This window comes from Molothrus ater, chromosome 28 (assembly GCF_012460135.2).
Source record: "Molothrus ater isolate BHLD 08-10-18 breed brown headed cowbird chromosome 28, BPBGC_Mater_1.1, whole genome shotgun sequence".
NCBI classification, from domain to species: Eukaryota; Metazoa; Chordata; class Aves; order Passeriformes; family Icteridae; genus Molothrus; species Molothrus ater.
Window position 1 is genome coordinate 1,747,834 of NC_050505.2, and position 23,010 is coordinate 1,770,843.

The 23,010-nt window shown below is 59.8% G+C and overlaps 2 protein-coding genes across 6 annotated transcripts in view; one reads left to right on the forward strand and one right to left on the reverse strand.

Annotated features, from left to right (window-relative positions):
• The first annotated feature begins 264 nt into the window (after positions 1-264).
• On the forward strand, positions 265-4,881 carry LOC118695261 (phytanoyl-CoA hydroxylase-interacting protein). Its single transcript, XM_036396724.2, has 5 exons — positions 265-453; positions 1,359-1,542; positions 2,230-2,404; positions 3,351-3,468; positions 3,569-4,881. Exons 2-5 carry the CDS (start codon positions 1,378-1,380, stop codon positions 4,101-4,103), a joined length of 993 nt encoding a protein of 330 aa, XP_036252617.1. The 5' UTR covers positions 265-453; positions 1,359-1,377; the 3' UTR covers positions 4,104-4,881.
• A 1,284-nt stretch (positions 4,882-6,165) lies between these two features.
• LOC118695254 (bone morphogenetic protein 1) overlaps positions 6,166-23,010 on the reverse strand; it is a 28,105-nt gene continuing 11,260 nt past the window's right edge. For 2 of the 5 annotated variants that reach the window (XM_036396715.2, XM_054517531.1), the window contains 13 exons: positions 19,225-19,340; positions 18,931-19,033; positions 16,782-16,898; positions 16,562-16,707; positions 13,250-13,445; positions 13,047-13,172; positions 12,787-12,947; positions 11,942-12,122; positions 8,376-8,501; positions 8,172-8,299; positions 7,887-8,100; positions 7,556-7,806; positions 6,166-6,378 (listed from right to left, as the gene is read on the reverse strand). In XM_036396715.2, the coding sequence (XP_036252608.1) occupies positions 6,244-6,378; positions 7,556-7,806; positions 7,887-8,100; positions 8,172-8,299; positions 8,376-8,501; positions 11,942-12,122; positions 12,787-12,947; positions 13,047-13,172; positions 13,250-13,445; positions 16,562-16,707; positions 16,782-16,898; positions 18,931-19,033; positions 19,225-19,340 (2,000 nt within the window). In that variant the 3' untranslated portion in view covers positions 6,166-6,243. Of the gene's footprint in view, positions 6,379-7,555; positions 7,807-7,886; positions 8,101-8,171; positions 8,300-8,375; positions 8,502-9,033; positions 9,199-11,941; positions 12,123-12,786; positions 12,948-13,046; positions 13,173-13,249; positions 13,446-16,561; positions 16,708-16,781; positions 16,899-18,930; positions 19,034-19,224; positions 19,341-23,010 lie in introns of those variants that run through there. The other 3 variants (XM_054517528.1, XM_054517530.1, XM_054517529.1) reach the window with 3 other exon arrangements.

Here is a 23,010-nt window from a genome sequence, read left to right on the forward strand (position 1 = left end):
GGGACAATTGGGACACCCCCTCCCGGCCCCAAAAATGGGGGGAACAGGCAGAACCTGCCCACCACCCACCCCCAATCTGCACCCACATCCCACTCTGCCTCCATCACCTGACGCCGCACGCATCCCTCCATGCCATTGGCAGAACCGGGAGGTTTTTCCTTCCTCCCCCTTCTCTCCCAGCTCCTTGGATATCTATTTTTCCCCTTTTTTTTTTTTTTTTTTTTTTTTTTCTCTCCTCTCCCTCCTCTGGAGGGTGTTTGCTATTTCCGAGCTGGCTGGGAGGATCCCAGTCGCATCAGCCGCAGGCAGCGACGCGGCATCGCCGGGTACCACCTCGGTCCCTCCGGCATCCTCCGTCCTTCCCGCTTGGATCAGCCCCGCCGGGGCTCTCTGTCCTGCCCTGCCGCTGCACCGGCACCCCCGCGCCTCCCGGCAGCCCCCCGGCACGGCCAGGTAAGGGCCTCACCGGCACGGCCACACCGGAGCGGCCACCGAGCCCCGGTGGCGTTGGGGGCGACGTGCCCGTGGCACGGCCGGGGGATGCTCGGAGGGCAGGGGGACGCGGCGGGCACGGCGTCCCGAGGGCTCTTAGGGGACACGGTGACACGATCCAGCTGGCACAATCCCGGTGCGGAGTTCCTGCGCCACCGCCGGGCACGGGGACGGACGGGGCAGCGAGGTGGCACCGTGTCCCCGGAGCGGTGACCTTCCGCCGTGCCCGAGGGCTCTGCCGGGGGGTGACAGCGGCTTTGGGGCGCAGAGGGGGGGGACACGTGGCCGTGGGTGGCCGTGGGTGCCGAGTGACGGGGACACGCGCGGCGTGGGTGGCCGTGGGCACACGGGGGGGCGGTGGCACGTTGGCACCGAAGGCTGGGGGGGCACCCTCGCCTCCAGCCCCCCGTTCCGGTGGCACGGCTGTGACTCCTTGTCCCCCCTCCGCGGGCATCGCCCACCCCCAGAGCGCCTTCTTGGGGGCGCAGGGAAACTGAGGCACGGGCCGGGGCAAAGGCGGATCCAGCTTTTCCAGTGCCTGCGTCCAACCCTCCCCTCTCCCAGCAACTCCCTCGGCTCTCCCCTTGTTTTTCTTTCCCCACCCGGTGTTGAGCAAACCCCGAAACGCCCGCTGGCGTCGCGCCGGGGCCTCGCGGCACCCGGGGGAGCGGCCGGGGCCCCCGCACCCGACCGGGCTTGTTCCCGGCGTCCCGCTGCCTGCTCCTGCCTGCGCTGCCTATTCCTGGCTCCCGGCCGCTGTTCCACCCCGGTGCCATCTGCTCCGCCGCGGGCGGCCTTGGCAGCGCCGGCGTGGGCAGCCAGAGGGGGCTCGGCACCCCCAAAAGCCCGCGCTGTGCCCCCCGCAGGAGCTCAGCCCCTCCGGCCATGGAGCTGCTGTCCACCCCCAAAAACATCGAGATCAACAACATCACCTGCGATTCCTTCCGCATCTCCTGGGCTATGGAGAAGGGGGACCTGGAGAGGGTCACCCACTACTTCATCGACCTCAACAAGAAGGAGAACAAGAATTCCAACAAGTTCAAGCACCGGGTGAGCCGGGGGAGGACGCGGGACCCCCTGCCCGGGGAGAGGAGACGGGGTTGGCAGGGAGGAGCCGGCTCTTAGCCCTCTCTAGCGCTGAATTTGGGTCATTCCCGTCACGGGACACGCTGGCGGAGGGGACTGGGACGGGGATCGGGGGGTGACGGACCCCGCTGAGCCCCCGCGGGGGAGCTGAGCTGCTCCTGCTCCCCCTCCCCGTGCTGCGAGTCACTAATTCGGGCCGTTTTTAGCAGCGCCGTTGCCACGGTGATGCTATTTAATGTTTAACATTTTTTTTTTCTCTCCTCCCCAATAATAAGGGGTGGGGGGGGGGTGGGGGGTGGGATATTTTTTTTCCCCTCTATCTCCCGACTTCAGCATCCGCCGTTGCCACAGAAACGGCTCTGCACTGCGGAGCTGCTCCGTGGCCTCTTGACACCGCGAGATGCCACCGGCAGCGGGGGGACCCCGAGACCACCCCCGCCTGGGGGACCCTGTGTCCCCATGGCAGCAGGGACATCTTTGGGGACACGGGCGGGGCAGCGCTGCGGGGCCAGAGCGGGGGGGGCGGCCCGAGACGCGTCCCCACGGTGTTTTGGGGGGGGTCTCCGTGGATATTTCGGGGTGTGCGGTACCCGGCAGCACTCGGGCGTGCGGGAGGATGCTGTCCCGCCTGACCCTCGCCGCTCGGCACAGGATGTCCCCACCAAGCTGGTGGCCAAGGCGGTGCCGCTGCCCATGACCGTGCGGGGCCATTGGTTCCTGAGCCCCCGCACCGAGTACAGCGTGGCCGTGCAGACCGCGGTCAAGCAGAGCGACGGCGAGTACCTGGTGTCCGGCTGGAGCGAGACCGTGGAGTTCTGCACCGGGGGTGAGCGGGGCCGGCAGGGACGGTGGGGGCGTCCCCGGGAGCCCGGAGGGAGGATGGGGGCGATGCCATTAGCCCGGAGCTGGGGGGAGGACGGGGGCGATGCTGGGAGCCAGGAGGGAGGACGGGATTGATGCTCCTGGAATGGGGAGCTGGGCCGGGGATGGGGACGGTGCCGGGAGCTGGGAGGAGGATGGAGGCAGTGCTGGGAGCCGGGAGGATGAGGAGGAAGGGGGCAAAGCTCAGGGTTGGGAGCCAGGAGGGAGGATGGGGTTGATGCCTGGAGCTGGGAGATGGAAGGGGGAAGAGGGCAATGCCTGGAGCTGAGAAGGAGGATGGAGATGGTGCCTGGAGCTGGGAGCAAGGGGGGGAACAGGGGAGATTCCAGGAGCTGGGAGGGAGAGCAGGGGAGAACCGAAGAGCTGGGAGGGAAAGGGGGTCAGTGCTGGGAGTAGGGAGGGAGAAAAGAGGCGATGCCAGGAGCTGGGAGATGGAAGGGGAAAGAGGACAATGCCTGGAGCTGAGAGGGAAGACGGGGATGATGCCTGGAGCTGGGAGCAGGGAGGGAGAACAGGGGTGACCCCAGTAGCTGAGAGCAAGAGGGGGTCAGAGCTGGGAGCAGGGAGGGAGAACAGGGGAGATTCCAGGAGCTGGGAGGGAGAACAGGGGCGATCCCAGGAGCTGGAAGCAAGAGGGGGTCAGTGCTGGGAGCCACGGGGGAGGTCGGTCGGGGATGATGTCGGTAGCCACGAGCCGGGAGAGAGGAAGGGGGAAATGCTGGGAGCTGGGAGCCCGGAGGAGGACGGGGGCGATGCCGGGAGCTGGCACAAGCCGGGCCGGTTGGAGCGGCAGCTGATGAGTGGGAGGCAGGAGGTGCGGGGAGCTGCGGGCAGGGATGGGCTGCTGGAGGGGGATGGAGACGCCCTGATGTCCCCGTGCCTGTCCCCAGACTACGCCAAGGAGCACCTAGCCCAGCTGCAGGAGAAAGCGGAGCTGATCGCCGGCCGCATGCTGCGCTTCTCCGTCTTCTACCGCAACCAGCACAAGGAGTATTTCCAGCACGTCAGGTACCCCCAGCCCCGTTCCCCACGCTCCCCGCTCGCCGAGCGCATTCCCTGACCCTGCCTGTGCCTGTCTGTGTGTCCCTCCTCCTCCTCCTCGTGGCAGGATGCACTGCGGGAACGTGATGAAGCCGTCGCTGAAGGACAACAGCGGGAGCCACGGCTCGCCCACCAGCGGGATGCTGCACGGCATCTTCTTCAGCTGCAACACCGAGTTCAACACCGGGCAGCCCCCGCAGGACTCGCCCTACGGCCGGTACCGCTTCCAAATCCCGGCCCAGCGCCTCTTCAACCCCAACACCAACCTCTACTTCGCGGACTTCTACTGCATGTACACCGCCTACCACTACGTCGTGCTGGTCCTGGCGCCCAAGGGCTCCTCCGGGGATCTCTTCTGCCGGGAGCGCCTTCCCCAGCTGGACATTTCCTCCAACAAGTTCCTGACGTGCTGCGTGGAGGAGGGCGAGCTGGTGTACCGCCACGCCCAGGACAGCATCCTGGAGGTCATTTACACGGAGCCGGTGGACCTGAGCCTCGGCGTGCTGGGGGAGATCAGCGGCCACCAGCTCATGAGCCTCTCCACCGCCAACGCCAAAAAGGACCCCAGCTGCAAGACGTGCAACATCAGCGTGGGGCGTTAAGGGGCCCAGGCGGGCAGGGCCGGGCAGGGCGACGGGCGCTGCCCGCGGGGGCTTCTCCCACGGACGCCGGTGGGTGGAGGACACGGGTGGGCTCGGGGGAGCCGGGCGGTGCCCCCAGGAAGGAGCCGGCGGGACGCTGGTTCGGCGAGGAGGCAGAGCCCGCGCCGCTGTGCGCCCCGAAGGAGGAAGCCTTCATCTCCTGGACCGGCCGAGCAGCAGCGTCCTCGCTGGCGTGAGCCCCGCGCTCTGCCCTGCTCCGGGACCCCCCTTCCCCTCCGGCGTCCCCCGCGTCCCCCCGCCCCAGGTTCAAGCAGCTCCCAGGGAGCCCCGGCCCTGCCAGCCGGGACTGGGGCTCCCCGGCCACTCCAGGGGGTTCAGGGAGATATCGGAAGCACCCCCCGGTTTTGAACTGCTCCCGGGGGACGGGGGGTGCTCAGACACCGCGGTGGCGTGGGGGACCCCGGGCGTGCCCCCCGTGTCCCGTCCCTCTCTGCTCTGCCGTCCTGCACCGCCCGAGTCCCCGGCCCCGCGGCCCCGGAGGCAGCCGGAGGAGCCGGGGAAGGGGAGAACGGATCTGAAGCCCCCTCCCTCCCCGTGCCCCCCAACCCGCCGCCCCCCGCATGAGCCGTCGGCAGCATGGCGCTTGCGTGCGGCCCCCCCGGGGTGCCCGCCCCCCGTCTCTGTGTCCCCCCTGCACGCTCTACAACAACCGGCTCCCCCTCCCCGAGCATCCCTGTGCTGTGCTGGAGGTGTTTCAATAAACTCTGTGCGGTCGCCACCGGCCGTGTCACGCTCCTCTGTCCCCCTCGGGACCCCAAGAAGTGGCTCAGACCCCCCCCCCCTACTCCCACCGATGCGGGGATCTGGGACTGGGAGGGGACAAGGTGGCCCTGGCCAGCTCTGAGAAAAGTTCAGGTTGGAAGGGCCTTCCTGGAGATCACCAGGTCCATCCCACCTGCCCGGGCAGGGCCACCTGGCTCAGGTGACACAGGAGCACGTTTGGAATGTGGCCAGAGAGGGAGACTCCACCCTTCCCTGGGGCTGTCCCAGTGCTCTGCCACCCTCCGTGGAAAGAAGTTCTTCCTCACGTTGAGGTGGAACTCATGTTTTTGTTTATGGCCGTTGCTCCTCATCCTGTCACTGAAAAGTTCCCCGAGCTCTTCACCCCACAGGGACTGAAACCCCCTCAGGATGAAACCCCCGGTGCCCATCCCGGTTCTGCCCACGGAGCATGCCAGGGCTGGCACACAGAGGGAACAGGAGCCTCCCCGTGGCAGCAGCAGCAGCAGCGAGCAGGGGCTGCAGGAGGGGTCGAGGCAGGCGGTGGGCGCGGGGGCCGTGGCACAGCCCACCCTCCATCTGCCACCGCCACCGCCAGCATGGGCACGCGCTGGAGCACGCGGTGGGCACAGCACGTGGCACCCACCCACCCACCCACCCAGCCCACAGCGGGTGCTGCCTCAGAGACACCTCAAAATAAAGGTGTGGGGGGACAGAACCCACCTGCAGAGTCCTGGGGGGCTCCGAGCCCACCGCCCTCTCCAGGACCCGCTGTCACCAGCAGAAGGTCTGGCTGCTCCTTGGCTGGAATTCCTGGCTCTGCTCCATCAGAACCCCCAAGGATGAGCTCCTCCCTTAGGATTGGGGTCCGTGCAGGGTCCTGGCTGCTTCCCCCCCCCAGTCCAGCCCCACTTTGGGTTTTGGGTGCCGTTCTGCTGGGCTGGAAGCAAAGAGGCCGCGGCTGCCCCCGCTCCAAGTACAAGGGTATTTATTTCATGGGTACAAGAGAGAGACAGCACCTTGTGTGTGTTGGGCTCTTCCCGGTTACTGGTTTGTACATTCAGAGCTTTGGCCGGGGCAGGGGAGGGCAGCGGGTCCTGCTCGGCCCCCCCAGCACCGGGGTGGGCGGCTGCCAGCGGGGACCCCCCCTGTGCCCCCCGTGCCGTGGGCGCCCGAGCCCCGGGGCCCCGTGCGAGCGTGTCTTGAGTGCTGAGGTTGGCTGTGTGCTCCTCCTCCGTGCAGTCTGTGCGGGGCAGCGCTCCCCGCCGTCTTCCCTGCCCTCTTTCTCCTCCTCTTTCTCCTCCTCCTCCTCCTCCTCCTGCTCCTCCCCTGCCCGCGGCGGGGCCGGGACCCCCGGCCCTCATTTCCTCGTGTGCAGCGTGTCCTGGAACTTGGTGCTGGTGTAGCGAAGGTGGAAACCCTTCTTGTTGATGGTGTCGTCCGAGTGGAAGCGGATCATCACCGAGTCTCCGGCCGAGTAAACCTCCTCGGGGGGCTGCGGGGGTGAGGGAGGGGGTGCTCAGATCCACCAGCACCCCAGGGTGAGCACTCATGGCAGGTGGGAATATTTGCACTGGGGAATGTGGGAATCATCACACCAGACCAAATTCCCATAGGGATTTCTCCACACTGCTGATCCATGAGCACCCCTGAGGTGAGCACCCATGGCAGGTGGGAATATTTGCACTGGGGAATGTGGGAATCATCACACCAGACCAAATTCCTGTGGGGATTTGCACTGTGCAGAGTGGGAATTTGCACTGGGGAGGGTGGGAATCATCACACCAGACCAAATTCCCATAGGGATTTCTCCACACTGCTGATCCATCAGCACCCCTGAGGTGAGCACCCATGGCAGGTGGGAATATTTGCACTGGGGAATGTGGGAATCATCACACCAGACCAAATTTCTGTGGGGATTTCTCCACACTGCTGATCCATGAGCACCTCTGAGGTGAGCACCCATGGCGGGTAGGAATATTTGCGCTGTGGATGGTGGGATTCACCACAACACACCAAATTCCTGTGGGGATTTGCACTGTGCAGAGTGGGAATTTGCACTGGGGAATGTGGGAATCATCACACAAATTCCATGGAGATTTCTCCACACTGCTGATCCACGAGCACCCCTGAGGTGAGCACCCATTGTGGCTGGGAATATTCGCACTGGGGAGGGTGGGAATCCTCACACCAGACCAAATTCCTGTGGGGATTTCTCTACACTGCTGATCCATGAGCAGCCCCAGGTTGAGCATCTCTTGTGGCTGGGAATATTTGCACTGGGGAGGGTGGGAATCATCACACCAGACCAAATTCCCATGGGGATTTGCACTGTGCAGAGTGGGAATTTGCACTGTGGAGGGTGGGAATCATCACACCAGACCAACTGCTGGTGTGATGATCCACACTGCTGATCCACTAGCACCCATTGATGCTGGGAATTTTTGCACTGTGGAGGGTGGGAATCATCACACCAGACCAAATTCCCGTGGGGATTTCTCCACACTGCTGATCCACGGGTGGGAATATTTGCACTGTGGAGGGTGGGAATCATCAAACCAGACCAAATTCCCGTGGGGATTTCTCCACACTGCTCTGGCTCTGCCTCATCCCTCACCTTGAACCCTCACTCCTTGCCCCCCACACCACCCCAGGCCACATCCCGGGCTCACCCCGGAGCCGCAGAAGCGGCCGAGGCGTGGGGCTGTCCCGTCGTAGCCATCGAAGAGCTCCATGTAGTCGTATCCACAGTCAGCCTCCTCCTCGATCTCAAAGGTCTGGAAGATGAGCTCCACGCCGAAGCCCTCCTCAGCCATGATCACCCACTCGCAGTCCGAGCCCCCCGGGTAGTTGTTGTCCCCAAATTGTGCGTGGGAATACAAATCCTTGGTCTTCACCTCGGCGCGCACCTGGCCCCCGCACACTGCGGGAGGAGCCGGGGTTTAGGGGCGCCCAGGCTGTGCCCCCACCCCATGACCCCATGTCCCAGCCCCAGCCAGGTACCTGTGCTGTGGGTGGCCTCGAATCCCTTCTTCTGGATGGAGTTATCAGACACAAACTTGAGGAACATCTTGTTACCCGAGGAGACGATGGGCTCGGGCTCCTTGGCCCCGCAGAAGCGGCCGAGTGCCGGGGCCTTGGCGTCCTTCCCATCAAAGATCTCCAGGTGGTCGTAGGTACATTCCTGCTGTGCCTCCACGTCCAGCTCTGAGAAGCTCTGTGGAGGTTCTGGGTGAGGTCAAGGCTCGGCAGAGGGGACCCCAGTGCCCCCCACCCCCCAACCCTTACCAGCTTGATGCGGTGCCCCGGCGTGGTGCTGATGGCCCAGGTGCACTCCTTCTTACTGGGGTATTTATCGGGCCAGTTGGGGCTGGTGATGGTCCCCGAGACAGATGTCACCTTGTGGTCACAGCCAGCTGTGGGGACAGCCAGGAGGGTCACAGAGGCATGGATGGGGGGTTCCCAAGGGAATGGGGGGCGAGCTGGACCCACCTTCCTTGCAGTCGTGTTTGTTGTCGTGCAGCACGAAGCCGCTGCGGCACTGGCACTCGTAGCTGCCGAAGGAGTTGAGGCACTCGTGCTGGCAGCCCCCGTTGTTCTTGGAGCACTCATCCTTGTCTGGGAGAGAGCAGAGGGATCCCTGAGCGGGCTGGGAAAGGCTGGAATGGTGCAATTCCATCCCCCCAGGCCCCCCAGCCCCGCTGCCCTCCAGCCAAGCAAGCGCCCCCGGGCAGCAGCAAAGCAGCTCCAGCATCCCAGCCCCTGCAGGCACGGATGGCTTCTCCTCTCCCGTGGGCTCACCCATGGGTGCCACCATTACCTGCTGCCAGGACGGACGGGGGAGAGGCAGAAAAACACACAGTGACAACCAAAGATGCACAAGAAAGACCAGGACGCTGGAGTCCCTCTTTACTCATCGATAGGAAATGTCACAGACACGGTAAAAATTGGGGGAGGGTGGGGGGAAAAAAAAAATAAAACGAACAAGGTCAGCTGGTCAATGACAAAACCAAGGAGGTGGGGTGCTTAGAACCAAAAAAAAAAAAAAAAAAAAAAAAAAAAAAAGTAAAAAAAAAAGTTTAAAAAAAAAAAAAAGGTCAACAACCAGTTCTGTCAAGCAAAAGGCTGCCGGGGCCGGCAGCACGGCTCGGCTCGGCTCGGTCCCACCGTGCTCCCGCACGGCTCCGGGGCCGCGGCGTTCCTGAGAAAGACGGAGAGGACGGAGCGGCTCAGGAGGGGCCCCGCGGCCGCTTCTGCATGCGGAACTTCAGGCCGGGCGGGCGAGATTTCGGGGGCTGCAGCTGCTGCTTCTTCTCTGCAAAGAGAGAGGGAGAGAAGGGGGGGAGCGATGGGGGGGCGGGGGGCGGCGGGGCGGGTCTGGGGGGGCCATGCGGAGCGGCAGCCGGGGGGAAGCAGCAGCGAGGGGACCCCCGGGAGCCCCTGTGCGGCCGGGGCGAGCGGCTCTGCGGGGAGGAAGAGGAGGAGGAGGAGGAGGAGGAGGAGGAGGTTGGGCTTTGGGTGGGTTCCTGGGGCTGTCCGGGCTGGGAACGGCACTGGAGGGGTTTGGGATCACCCCGAGCTGGCCGGATTTACCTCCCACCACCGCCCGTAGGGAGCCCCTCCCCGACCCCCCCAAAGACCCCTCCAGGCGCCATCGCTCCCCTTCCAGCTCCCCCTGGCCTCCGGGCGGTGTTTTGGGGAGGGAAGGCAGCAGCAAGCGGGCACCAGAGCCCCCCGCGCCCCGCTCCGAGCTCACAGCGGGGCCGGAGAGGAGCCGGGGTCCCTCCTGGAGCCAGCGGCGAGGGGGGTCCTGCCCCGGCCCCCGGCCCCGCGGCCGCCTCTCAAGCGGAGGCTGTAACCTGGCGTCTCCTCGGTCTGAGGGAGGAGGAAGCGAGGCAGAAAGGCCCGTTTGGGGTTGGGAAGGGGCTCCTGGGCTCAGAGCAGCTCCAGCACCGCTGGAGGGGGAGCTGGCGGGACGGAGGGAGCCTGAGCGGGCGAGACAAGAGCAGGAGAGAGTTGGCAGCGGCAAGAAGCCCAGCGGCTCGGTGTCTTTAGCCATCCTTTATTCCAACCAGCCTGCTCGCCGCCACCCGGCATCGCTCACCGTTCTCCCCCGCGGGCATCCGACGGCTCCGGGCTGCTGACCGCCCCGCAGCCCCCGGCAGCGCCTCTCCCCCCGCTGCGGACCCCCCAGCGCCGCCGGGGCTCGGCCGAGGGCCGGGGGGACGTACCTGGATGCCGACACCGTGGCGGATTCCCGGGAGGAACGCGCATCCTTACGCGCGGCCGCGAGGAGGAGGAGGAGGAGGAGAAGGAGGAAGAAGAGGAGGAGGAGGAAGGGGTCACGTCTTCAGCGGGGAAAAACGGGCGCCCGGACGGCCAGGCTGCCCGCGGCACCGAGGGACGGGGCTCGTCCGGAGCACGGGGACCCTCCGCGGCCAAAAAGGGGCCGCACGGGAGAGGTTTTGCCCAGGGAGCAACCCCGGAGGGACCAGAGGAGGGACCTCGCTGTGGCCGAGTCCTCCAGGGTGGTCCTGCTGCCGGGAAAGCCCGAGACCTGAGCGGGGGAAGGTGGAGGCGAGGGTTTGGTGCTCTATCGTCACCGCACGAGGGAGGAAAGAGGGGAAAAGGGGACGGCGAAGGAGCCCCAAGTGCTCCAGGGGGAGACTCACCCGGCTGCCCCGTGGTCCCGCTCGGCTTCCCCGAGGAATCCCCGAGGAATCGCTTTGTGGAGGGTGCCGGCTCCCGACGGCTGGGCCCCCTGGGCCGCCCTACTCGCCTTGGTTTTCATTGAACACATAAAGCAAAGACACGCCATGCCCGGCCCGCGGGGCTCTGCCGCTCCGGGAAACCCACGGCGGCTCCGGGGACGCCGCTCCCGCAGCCGGGAGGCAGCGCTGCCCCCCAAAAACGGCCGGCGGGAGGCTCGAGGGTCTCTCACAGCTGGGACGGTGTCCAGGGCACCGTGCCACACCCGGGGGACCGGCTGGGGCACGAGGGTCCCGTGGCAGGGTCCAGCCCCGGCTGCATCCAGCGCTTGGTGTCGCCATCCCTGCCCACAAAACCCGTCCGAAGGTGACACCGCCTCCTGGAGGGGTGGCCCGGGAGAGGAGAGCAGACAGGGAGAGGCAGGTGATGGTGTTTGGGAGGAGCCATCGCTCCGGGGATCTCGGGTGCTGAGGCCGGGATGCGGAGCGCCCTGCCCGGGGAGCGGAGGGAGCCGGGGCCGTGCAGCAGAGCGGGGAGCAGCAGCAGCAGCAGCAGCAGCAGCAGCAGCAGAGCGGGGTGTCACCGTCCCCCCACCCTGGGAATGCCACCCGAGGGGTGCAGCACCCGGGGCCCAGCACATCCCTGTGCCCAGCATCCCCTTGCTGTTTGGGGAGCCCCTGAGAGCACCCCCAGGTCTAAAGACGGAGCCAATTGTCCCCAAAAAGAGGAGAAAACCTCCCAGAATGTGCTGCCAGCAAGGCTGCCCGTGGCTGGAGGGTTTTGGGACTGGGGGCTCTGAGGTAGGAGCCAATTATCCCCCAAAAGAGGAGAAAACCCCCAAAATGTGCTGCCAGCAAGGCTGCCCATGGCTGGAGGGTTTTGGGGCTGCACCCCCAATTCTGAAGTAGGAGCCAATTGTCCCCCAAAAGAGGAGCAAATTGTCCCCAAAAAGAGGAGCCAATTATCCCCCAAAAGATGAAAAAACCCCCCAAATGTGCTGCCAGCCAGGCTGCCTGTGGCTGGAGGGTTTTGGGACTGGGGGCTCTGAAATAGGAGCCAATTATGCCCCAAAAGAGGAGAAAACCCCCAAAATGTGCAGCCACCAAGGCTGCCCATGGCTGGAGGGTTTTGAGACCAGGGTCTGCGCCCCCAGCTCTGAAATAGGAGCCAATTATGCCCCAAAAGAGGAGAAAACCCCCAAAATGTGCTGCCAGCCAGGCTGCCCATGGCTGGAGGGTTTTGGGGCTGCACCCCCGGCGTGGGCAAGGGAAGCGTTAGCGGCGGTTTGGGGGGGCCAGGCTGGGTGAGGGAGGGCAGGGGGTGCCCGTGCTGGGGCCAGGCAGCTCTACCTGAGAAGAAATGGGCTTTGAAGCCCTTTTTGGAGACGGTGTTGTCGGACTTGAACTCGATCCTCATGTTGTTGTACTGGGAGGTGATGACCTCGGGCTTCTCGGCCCCGCAGAACTTCCCGTGCAGCTTGGAGTCAGCTGTGAGCCCGCTGCGCACCTCCACAAAGTCATATTTACACACCTGGGGGGTGACACGGGGCTGGGGACACGGTGGTGCCACCCTAGGGGCCACCAGCAGCCCCTGAGAGCAGCCCCAGGTCTAAAGAAGGAGCAAATTGTCCCTTAAAAGAGGAAAAAAGCTCCCAAAATGTGCTGCCAGCAAGGCCGCCTGTGGCTGCAGGGTTTTGGGGCTGCACCCCCAGTTCTGAAGTAGGAGCCAATTGTCCCCCAAAAGAGGAGTCAATTGTCCCCAAAAAGAGGAGAAAACCTCCCAGAATGTGCTGCCAGCAAGGTTGCCTGTGGCTGGAGGGTTTTGGGACTGGGGGCTCTGAGGTAGGAGACAATTATCCCCCAAAAGAGGAGAAAACCTCCCAAAATGTGCTGCCAGCAAGGCTGCCCATGGCTGGAGGGTTTTGGGACTGGGGGGTGCACCCCAGATCTGAATTAGGAGCAAATTGTCCCCAATAAGAGAGAAAACCCCCAGAATGTGCTGCCAGCCAGGCTGCCCATGGCTGGAGGGTTTTGGTGCTGCACCCCCAGTTCTGAAGTAGGAGCCAATTGTTCCCCAAAAGAGGAGAAAACCCCCCAGAATGTGCTGCCAGCCAGGCTGCCCGTGGCTGGAGGGTTTTGGGGGTGCAGCCCAGGCATGGGTAAGGGGTTGGCAGGGGCTGCTCCCCCCCACTCACATCGTTGCCCTCGGTCTCGAAGAAGTCGAACTGGAGGGAGATGCGGTACTGGGTGGGGGCCACCAGCTGCCAGATGCAGTTCTTGTTGGGGGGATACTCCTTGGGCCACCCCGGGCTGGTGATGGAGCCGTTGAGCTTGGTGAGGAAACCTCCGCAGGCGGCTGCAGGGAGGCACCACCCAGCGCCCGTCACCTCCACGGGGCTGGGGGCGCGCCGAGGGGCACAGGGGGGGTTTTGGGGGGTCTCAGGGGGACACTCACCCTCGCAGCGGCGTTTGTCAGATGCCAGCTCGTAGCCAGGGTCGCAGGCGCACTTGTAGCTGCCCAGGGTGTTGACGCAGCGCTGCTCGCAGCCGCCGTTGTTGGGCCGGGAGCACTCGTCCATCTCTGGGCAGGGCACGGGTGGGGGGTGAGCGGCCAGGGGGGCTGCAGCACCCCCAGCACCCCCAGAGCTCCCCCCAAACCTTTGAAGAAGTTGACAGCAAAGCCGGCCTTGTTGATGGAGCCGTCGGACACGAATTTCATCCAGAGCTTGTTGGAGGTGCTCTTGATGTCGTCGGGTTTGTCGTAGCCGCAGTAACGGCCGATGAGGCTGCTGGAGTCGCTGCTCCCGTCGCGGATCTCCAGGTAATCGTAGGCACAGCTGTCGTGGCGCTCGATCTGGGGGGGGGACAGTGCCACAGTCAGAGGGCACAGGAAGCGTCACAGGAAGGTGTCACAGTGAGAAATGTGTCACAGTGAGAAATGTGTCACAGTGAGAAATGTGGCACAGTAAGGTGGCACCGTAAGGTGGCACAGTAAAATGTCACAGTATGATGTCACAGTAAGACATCACAGTAAGAAAGATGTCACAGTAAGATGGCACAGTAAAATGTCACAGTATGATGTCACAGTAAGATGGCCAGTAAGGTGTCACGGTAAGAAAGATGGCACCGTAAGATGTCACAATAAGGTGTCACAGTAAAATGCCACAGTAAAAAAGATATCACAGTAAGGTGTCACAGTAAGATGTCACAGTAAGACATCACAGTAAGAAAGATGTCACAGTAAGGTGTCACAGTAAGGTGTCACAGTATGATGTCACAGTAAGATGGCCAATAAGGTGTCGCAGTATGATGTCACAGTAAGACTTCACAGTCAGATATCACAGTAAGACAGATATCACAGTAAGGTGTCACAGTAAGAAAGATGACACAGTAAGAAGTCACAGTAAGAAAGATGTCACAGTAATGTGTCACAGTAAGATGTTACAGTAAGGTGGCACAGTAAGATGACACAGTAAGGTGTAACAGTAAGAAAGATGTCACAGGAAGGTGTCACAGTAAGATGCCATAGTAAAAAAATATCACAGTAAGATGGCCAGTAAGATGTCACAGTAAGACATCACAATAAGAAAGATGTCACAGTAAGATGGCACAGTATGTCACAGTAAGATGGCCAATAAGGTGTCACAGTATGATGTCACAGTATGATGTCACAGTAAGACGTCGCAGTCAGATGTCACAGTAAGAAAGATGTCACAGTAACATGTCACAGTAAGACATCACAGTAAGACAGATATCACAGTAAGGTGGCCAGTAAGATGTCACAGTAAGACAGGTGTCACAGTAAGACAGATGTCACAGTAAGAAGTCACAGTAAGACAGATGTCACAGTAAGGTGTCACAGTAAGACAGATGTCACAGTAAGACAGATGTCACAGTAAGAAGTCACAGTAAGGTAGATGTCACAGTAAGGTGTCACAGTAAGACAGATGTCACAGTAAGACAGATATCACAGTAAGGTGTCACAGTAAGATGTCACAGTAAGAAGTCACAGTAAGGTGTCACAGTAAGACAGATGTCACAGTAAGGTGTCACAGTAAGAGATGTCACAGTAGGACAGCCCCTGGCAGGGTAATAATTGATACAGACTCCATGCATTCACAGAGGGCTGATCAATCATCTTTATTAAGAAACCCATTGTTCTTTTCTATCTTAGCTCGCTACAGGTTGACCTGATTGGTTCTTTAATTAAAACACCATCAGTATTGGTTAATGAAGAAACCCCCTTTGGTAAACAAATCTCCACAGCACATTCCACATGCTCACAATGGCAGGTGCAGTGAGTTAAGATCAGAATTGTTCCCCATTCTTTTCTCTGCTCCCTAAGAGCCTTTTCCCAGAATGATGCCTGGGAAAGTTGTGTTTCTGTGGTCAGAGCTGCTGCCACTGAACAGGGCTGGTTTTGTCCCAGCACCCCCAAACCCTTCCCACGCCTGTCCTGAGGGGAAACTGAGGCACGGAGGTGTTGCTGATGAACCCAGCAGCCCTAAGCCCATGCTGAGGGAGCACGGGGATGAGGTGATGACCCCTCCCCAGCCTCGGGGATATAGGAATGTGCTCCCTGTTGATGGAGTGACCAAACTATCCTTTGTCTCCTCTAAAAGGAAAAGGGCCCAGAAGTTCCTCTCCTCAATTAGCAAAAAAGACACCTCACAGGACCTGGGGGACTTCACCTCAAAATTAAGGATGGCCAATTGCACAGGAGCCAAAATTCCTACCTGAGCAATTCAGTAGAAAAAGAAGAAAACAAAGAAATGAATTGCTTTTGTGAGGTGTTTACCAGGAGCAATAACCTCTTGCACCTGCTTGGTTTTTCTCAGAGTTTTGTTATTTTGCTTTTTATTAAAACTTTGTTTCCAACAGTACCACAGAAGCCATGCTGCTGATTTTATGCCTTCTGAGGCAGCTGAGCTATCCTGGGTGTGAAATAGATCTCCAAGAGCTTGTGAGGCCTGGAGAGGAGACCCATTGTCCTAGGTTGACTAGATGATGCTTTTATCCCCAATTGTCTGTTCTGTTTATGCTGAATAATGAGTTTTGCACCTTTAAGACTTGTTGCAGAGAGTGAAGGGGGGAGAGAAGAAGCTCAGTTTGTTTTCAGACACTGCACTCACTCCTCCACATTCCTGCTCCTGGACTGTGCTGTCTGTGGATGAACAGACAGCAGGACAGAGCTCTTCATTGCTTTTAGTTAGTTTGAGCTAGCTGAGGTACAGAAGTTCCCTGGACTGTGGGTTTTTTCCTTTTTTCCCTTTTCTTTGGAGCTCTTTAAACCTGCTCTGGGCTGAGCACCCAGGCCTGGCCTGTGACATTTCCAGCACTGGAGGGACTGATCAGAGCCTGAGTGAGCTGAGCTACAGCCCACAGAGGGACTTTCTCAGTCTGTCATCTCTTTTGGAGCAGCAAGGGTTTTATTGTGTAATATTGTTTAGGTTTTATTGTTCAATAATCATTTTTTTTCCCACTTTTTTCCAAGGAGCTATTTTCTCCCAGATCAGTTGCGAGGAGGGGCTGATTGAATCTGCTTTCCTAGAATAGCCCCTTTGGGGGCTCTCTCCAAAATTTGCCCTGACCCAGGACACCCAAATTTCAGGGGGGGAAAGAGCAGAGCACCAGCAGCTTGCACCTGTGGGACTGATCAGAGCCTGAGTGAGCTGAGCTACAGCCCACAGAGGGACTTTCTGAGTTTGTCATCTCTTTTGGAGCAGCAAGGGGTTTTATTGGTTAATATTGTTTAGGTTTTACTGTTTAATAATCAGTTTTTTCCACTTTTTTCCAAGGAGGTATTTTGTCCCATACTTGGCTGGGGAGAACCGGTCCAGGACAAAATACCTCCTTGGAAAAAAGCAAATTCATTTGAATCTGCTTTCCTAGAAGAGCCTCTTTGGGGGCTCTCTCCAAAATCTGCCCTGACCCAGGACACCCCTGTTTCACAGGGGGACGCTGACCCACCTCGAAGGACTGGAAGGTCAATCCCACGTGGTAGCCCTCGGACACGGTGATTTTCCAGACGCACACCTTGCTGGGCCGGTAGTCATCGGGGTAGTTGGGGGACTGGATGTGGCCGTTGTCCTTCTTGACGTCCCCCCCGCAGATGGCTGGAAGGGAGGAGCAGCAGCCTGAGCCCCCCCGGGCCCCGTGCCGCCCCCCGGGCCCCGCTGCTCCCCCCTACCTTCGTAGACGGCGAAGAAACCTTTGCCCACCCAGTTGCTGCTGCTCCGGAACTCCACCCAGAGGCGGCTGTCGGTGGAGATGATGGGCTCGGGCAGCTTGTTCCCGCAGAACCTGCCTGGGGAGGAAGGCGTGCTGGGCTGCCGTGCTGGAGCCCTCCTCTTCCTCACCCCACCTGCTCTTCCTCACTGTCATCCCCTCTTCCTCACCGCCACCTGCTCTTCCTCACTGCCATCTCCTCTTCCTCACTGCCATCTCCTCTTCCTCACGGCCACCTGCTCTTCGTCCTCACTGCTACCTCCTCTTCCTCCTCACCACCTCCCCTTCCTCACCGCCATCTCCCCTTCCTCACCGCTACCACCTCTTCCTCACTACCACCTCCTCTTCCTTGTCCTCTCCTTTCTCATCATCCCCTCTTCCTTTCTGCAACCTTGTCTGACTCACCATGACTTCCTCTTTCTCCTCATGACCTCCTCTTCCTCACCACCACCTCTTCTTCCTCATTGCTACCACCTCTTCCTCACCACCACCTCCTCTTCCTCATCACCACCTCCTCTTCCTCACTGCCCCCTCCTCTTCCTCATCACCACCTCCTCTTCCTCACTGCCCCCTCCTCTTCCTCATCACCACCTCCTCTTCCTTACTGCCCCCTCCTCTTCCTTGCCCTCTCCTTCTCTTTCTCATCATCACCTCTTCTTCCTCGCTGCCACCTTGTCCACCTCACCATGACTTCCTCTTCCTCCTGACCTTCCTCATGACCTTCACTTCATCACCGCCACCTCCTCTTCTTCCTCACTACCTCTTCTTCCTCACCTCCACCTCCTCCTGGTCCCCCCACTGCCCCTTTCCAGCCCAAAGCCAAAGGCTGCTTCTCACTGCACTCCTCCCCAGTCCCCTCCAGCTTTTCTGGCTGTTTCACTTCAGCTGCTGATTCCAGGGGATTTGGGAATCCTGGGATTTGGGGAACATCCAGTTCATGGGATGGGGCTGGGATCCTGGAATCTCCCTGGGGAACATCCCAAGGATGTGACAAGGACAGTAGCATCTCTTGGGAACATCACAGGGATAGGACCAGGACGCTGGAATCTCCCTAAGGAACATCACAGGGATGGGGACGGGGGAATCCTGGAATTTCCCTGGGGAGCATCACAGGGACTGGAACCTCCCTGGGGAACATCATAAGGATGGGACCAGGGTGCTGGAATCTCTTGGAAAACATCACAGGGATGGGACCAGGATGCCGGAATCTCCCTGGGCAACATCACAGGCACTGGAATCTCCATGGGGAACATCCCAGGGATGGGACCAGGATGCTGGAATCCCTCTGGGGGACATCCAGCTCTTTGGGGTGGGACTGGGACAGTGGCATCTCTTGGGGAGCACCACAGGGATGGGACCAGGACCCTGGAATCTCACTAGAACCTCCCTGGGGAACACCCAGCTCTTTGGGGTGGAACTGGGACCCTGGAATCTCTTGGGGAACATCACAGGGATGGGACTGGAATTCTGGAATCTCCCTGGAAAACATCACAGGACTGGAATCTCCCTGGGGAACAGCACAGGGATGGGACCAGGGTGCTGGAATCTCCCTGGGAAACATCACAGGGATGGGAATGCTGGAATCTCCCTGGGGAACATCCAGCTCTTTGCGGTGGGACTGGGACACCGGCATTTCTTGGGGAACACCACAGGGATAGGACCAGGACCCTGGAATCTCCCTGGGGAACATCACAGGGAATGGAGTCTCCCTGGGGAACATCACAGGGACGGGATTGGGATCCTGGAATCTCCCCGGGGAACATCACAGGACCGGAATCTCCATGGGGAACATCACAGGGATGGCACCAGGGTGCTGGACTCTCCCTGGAATCTCCCTGGGGAACACCCAGCTCCTCGGGGTGGGATGGGACACCGCCACTCCCCGGGGAGACGCGCCAGCCAGCTGGATCACCCAGGCTGCTCTCACTGGCGCGGGCTAAACCGGGAGCCCCGCTCCCCTCAGGAACCCCTCTGGGGGGTAATTCCCCCCTCCCCAGGAGTCTGGAATAGCAGGCAGGCAGGGACAGGGGTGAGGGAATCCCCTGGCCCCCTGCCGGCCCCGGGTGGCGCCGGCGGGCAGGAGGGGCGGGCGGGAGGCCCCGGGTTGTTACCTCGCAGCGTGGCCTTTCTCCAGAACCCGTCTCTCACCTCCACGTAGTCGTACCAGCACAGCCGGCTTCGGTACAGGTCCAGGGTGGTGAAATTCAGGATGATCTAAGGGTGGGAAGGAGCAGGAGGAGCCTGGGGTGAGCTCCCCCCACAACCCATCTGCCGGGAGCCAGGGGAACCTGGTGGAATCCAGACCCCTCAAGGGGATGTTGGGGCTCGGGACACCCCAAAACAGGGCTGGGAGGAGGGAGAGGAGGCTGGGAGAGGGCGGGAGCCGTCACCCCAACAGTCAGTACCTTCTCTCCAGGGGTGACCGAGATCCTCCAGACGCAGTGCATGTGGGCAGAGTATCCATTGGGGAATTCCGGGGAGGAGAAGTTGCCCTGGCTGTCCTGGAGTGTCTCCCCACAGGCTGCAGAGGGAGAAAAGCAGGGTTCAGACTCCTCAGAAAAGCGGGGTTCAGACCCCTCAGAAAAGCGGGGTTCAGACCCCTCAGAAAGGCGGGGTTCAGACCCCTCAGAAAGGCGGGGTTCAGACCCCTCAGAAAGGCGGGGTTCAGACCCCCACTATTCACCGTCCCCTCATCCCCTAATAACCCCAACACAGCCCCTTTATCAAGCCCCACCACCACAACCAACCCCATCCCAAGGCCATAACCAACAAGGCCCCAACTACCCCGAGCCTCTGGATAAGGATCTGCCGCCAATGACGCTGAACAAAAAACCACAACCAGCATCCCCCCTAAATAAACCATAACAAACACCAAAGAGACAAAAGAGACCCCAAACTTACTCATCAACCACACCCTGCAACCGCTGCTACAACCAGCCCCTGCACCCCGTAGTAAGGGGAGGGGTTAAATGCATCCCCCAGCAGCAGGAAGGGCATCACTGCTGTGGTAGATGGTAGAGGTAATTCATGCTATTGATGTATAAAATATTGTAAAATCCAAGCTATGTCTTGGATATTGTAAAAATATTGTAAAATCCAAGCTAAGCCGGGATCAGAGTCTTATGTTAAGATAATATCGAGTTCTGTTAATAAGAATGGAACCTTCCTGGGCCATGATCACTGACTTCCCTGGAATGTCCAGGCCACTCCAGAGTGATCTGCACCTCGAAGATTGCATCTACTACATTGATTACCGGTGCCTCCCTGTTACATGTGGATGCCGACTTCTCCGGAGTGCTCTGACAACATCCAGACACCTGGACTGGACTTTTGCTACCCCTGCCCATGCATGGCCCCGGTTCTGCATGTGAAGGGGCACAAAGGAGCATTCGGTCATCCCTGCCTCAGGCAGAATGAACTGTTCAAGAGCTCGCAGCAGCCGGGGTGAACAGGGGAGACTCTGACAGCCGCAGGTCAGATCTGTGCTCACCCAGCGCCCAACCCGGGCTCCACGCTGCCCTTGGCTGTGATGTTGTTTTTTTTTTCCCATGGAAATTCTGTTTCGCTGACAATTTAATAAATTATTGCTAAATTTTCTTGTACATTTGGCTCTCTATTTGATCATTTACAGCACTGCCTTCGCCCCCTCACCCCAGCGCCCTTTTCCCACCCAAACTCCCAGCGCTGAGGACCCAAATAAACCGCATCCCCACCATCCCCATCCCTCCCTGGAGCGGCTCCCGGCTCCGTGGCTCCGCTCCAAGGCTCCTCCCGGGACCAGGAGCGCTGCCGGCCCCCCCGGGCCGTGCCACGCCGCGGGGCCGGGCTCGCCGCCCGCGCTCCGGGCCGGTCCCGCGGCTGGAGCCGGCCCAGCGCTGCCATCTGGAAGCCACATGAGGCTGCACACCGAGCTCTGCCGCCCCCCTCCCCACCCTCCCGGCTCGCATGAAAGGTGAAACGCTGCAAAAAAAGCCGCTTGAAACCTGGGCTCGCTGCCTTTTTTCCCCTTTACGCTGGAAACAAAAGAAGGGGACGCTTGTGATCCACAGAGGCTTTTTCGGGAGGGCTCCTCCATTCTTTTTTTTTTTTTTTTGCTTTTCCTCGCTCCAAACTAATCACTTTTCCTGCTCCCCTGAAGGCGGCACGGCCGTGGGGCCCCTCACAAAGGCTTCCCTCTTCCAGGCTGCTAATTAGTCGCTGGAATTAAGCGGGAGCGTGCGGGAGCCAAACTCCTTGCAGATGTTGCCAGCCCAGCCCCGGAGCACGCGGCTGCTGCCGGGGGGACTCGTGCCAGCCGCCCCCTCCCCGCTCCTGGGACGATGCCACCGCTCGTGGTCACAGCCCCAGAGCCCTGCGAGGTGACAGCAGAGCCCGGCTGATGATCTGCCCCAGCCCCCGGGGGGATCTGTGGGCTCTGAGGGGGTCAGGATGTCCCCAAACCCCTCCGGGGGCAGGGGTGGGATGGAGGGAGGCTCTTGGAGGAGGCTCTGAGGAGGTTTTGCTCCCCAAGGGTGCTTGTGGGGTCAGAGGACGCTCTCAGGGGATGTTCTGCTCTTGGGGGAATGGTCTTTGGAGGATTTTTCAGGGGGGTGCTCTTGGAAGATGCTCTTCCCTTGAAGGATTCTTTTGTAGGAATTCTCTGGGGGGATGCTCTTTGAAGGATTTTGTGGGAGATTTTTTTTGGGAGATTTTTTTGGGAGATGCTCTTTAGAGGATGCTCTTTAGGGGATTTCTTTGGGGGATGCTCTTGCAGGAGGCTCTGGGGGGAGATGCCCTTTGAAGGATTTTTTGGGAGGTTTTTTTTTTGGGAGATGCTCTTTAGAGGACTCTCTTTGCAGGATGCTCTTTAGGGGATTTCTTTGGGGGATGTTTTTTGGGGGATGCTCTTGGAAGATGCTCTTCCCTTGAAGGATTCTTTTGTAGGAATTCTCTGGGGGGATGCCCTTTGAAGGATTTTTTGGGAGATTTTTTTTGGGAGATGCTCTTTAGAGGACTCTCTTTGCAGGATGTTCTTTAGGGGATTTCTTTGTTGGATGCTTTTTGGGAGATGGTATTGGAGGAGGGTTGCTCTTCCATTTAAGGATTCTTTTGGGGGGGATATTCTTCCCTTGAAGGATTCTTTTGTAGGAATTCTCCAGGGAGATGCCCTTTGAAGGATTTTTCGTGAGATTTTTCTGGGAGATGCTCTTTGGGGGATGCTTTTTGGGAGATGCTCTTGGAGGAGGGTTGCTCTTCCCTTGAAGGATTCTTTTGTAGGAATTCTCTGGGGAGATGCTCTTTGAAGGATTTTTTGGGAGATGCTCTTTAGAGGATGCACTTTGGGGGATGCTCTTTAGGGGATTTCTTTGGGGAATGTTTTTTGGGAGATGCTCTTTGTGGGATTTCTTTGTTGGATGCTTTTTGGGAGACAGTATTGGAGGAGGGTTGCTCTTCCATTTAAGGATTCTTTTGGGGGGGATACTCTTCCCTTGAAGGATTCTTTTGTAGGAATTCTCCAGGAAGATGCTCTTTGGAGGATTTTTTGGGAGACTTTTTTGGGAGATGCTCTTTGTGGGATTTCTTTGGGGGATGCTTTTTGGGAGATACTCTTGGAGGATGCTCTTTGGGGGATTTTTTTGGGGGATGATTTTTGGGGATGCTTTAGGAGGATGCTCTTTGGAGGGTGCTCTTCAGGGGATTTCTTTGGGGGATGCTTTTTGGGAGATGCTCTTCAGAGGATGCTCTTTGGGGGATGTTCTTCAGGGGATTTCTTTGGGGGATTTCTTTGGGGGATTATTTTTGAGGATGCTTTTGGAGGATGCTCTTTGGAGGGCTGCTCCAAGAAGATGCTCTGGAGAGAATTTTTTGGGACAACGCACTGGGGGGGGGGGGGGGGGGAGTGTTGTGATTAAAAGGAATTAAAAGGGACAGTGGCTTGTCCCAAATGGGAGCAATGGTGAAGTCAGGATGAGCATCCACATTTCAAGGCTTTCACATCCCTTCCTCACTGCCTGAATCACGTCACCTTTCCCCACTCATGGCTGTGTAATTTCCGTATCTCCTGGAGTCCCCATTTGGCATCAGTGAAGACCCACAAATTGTCTGTGCACACCCAAGGCTCTTTTCTTGCAGGAGGGGGGAGAGAGAGAGCTGAGGACACCCTCACCCAGGCAGATTCTCCTCACAGCCCCCCAGAGTGGATGGAGGAGGCA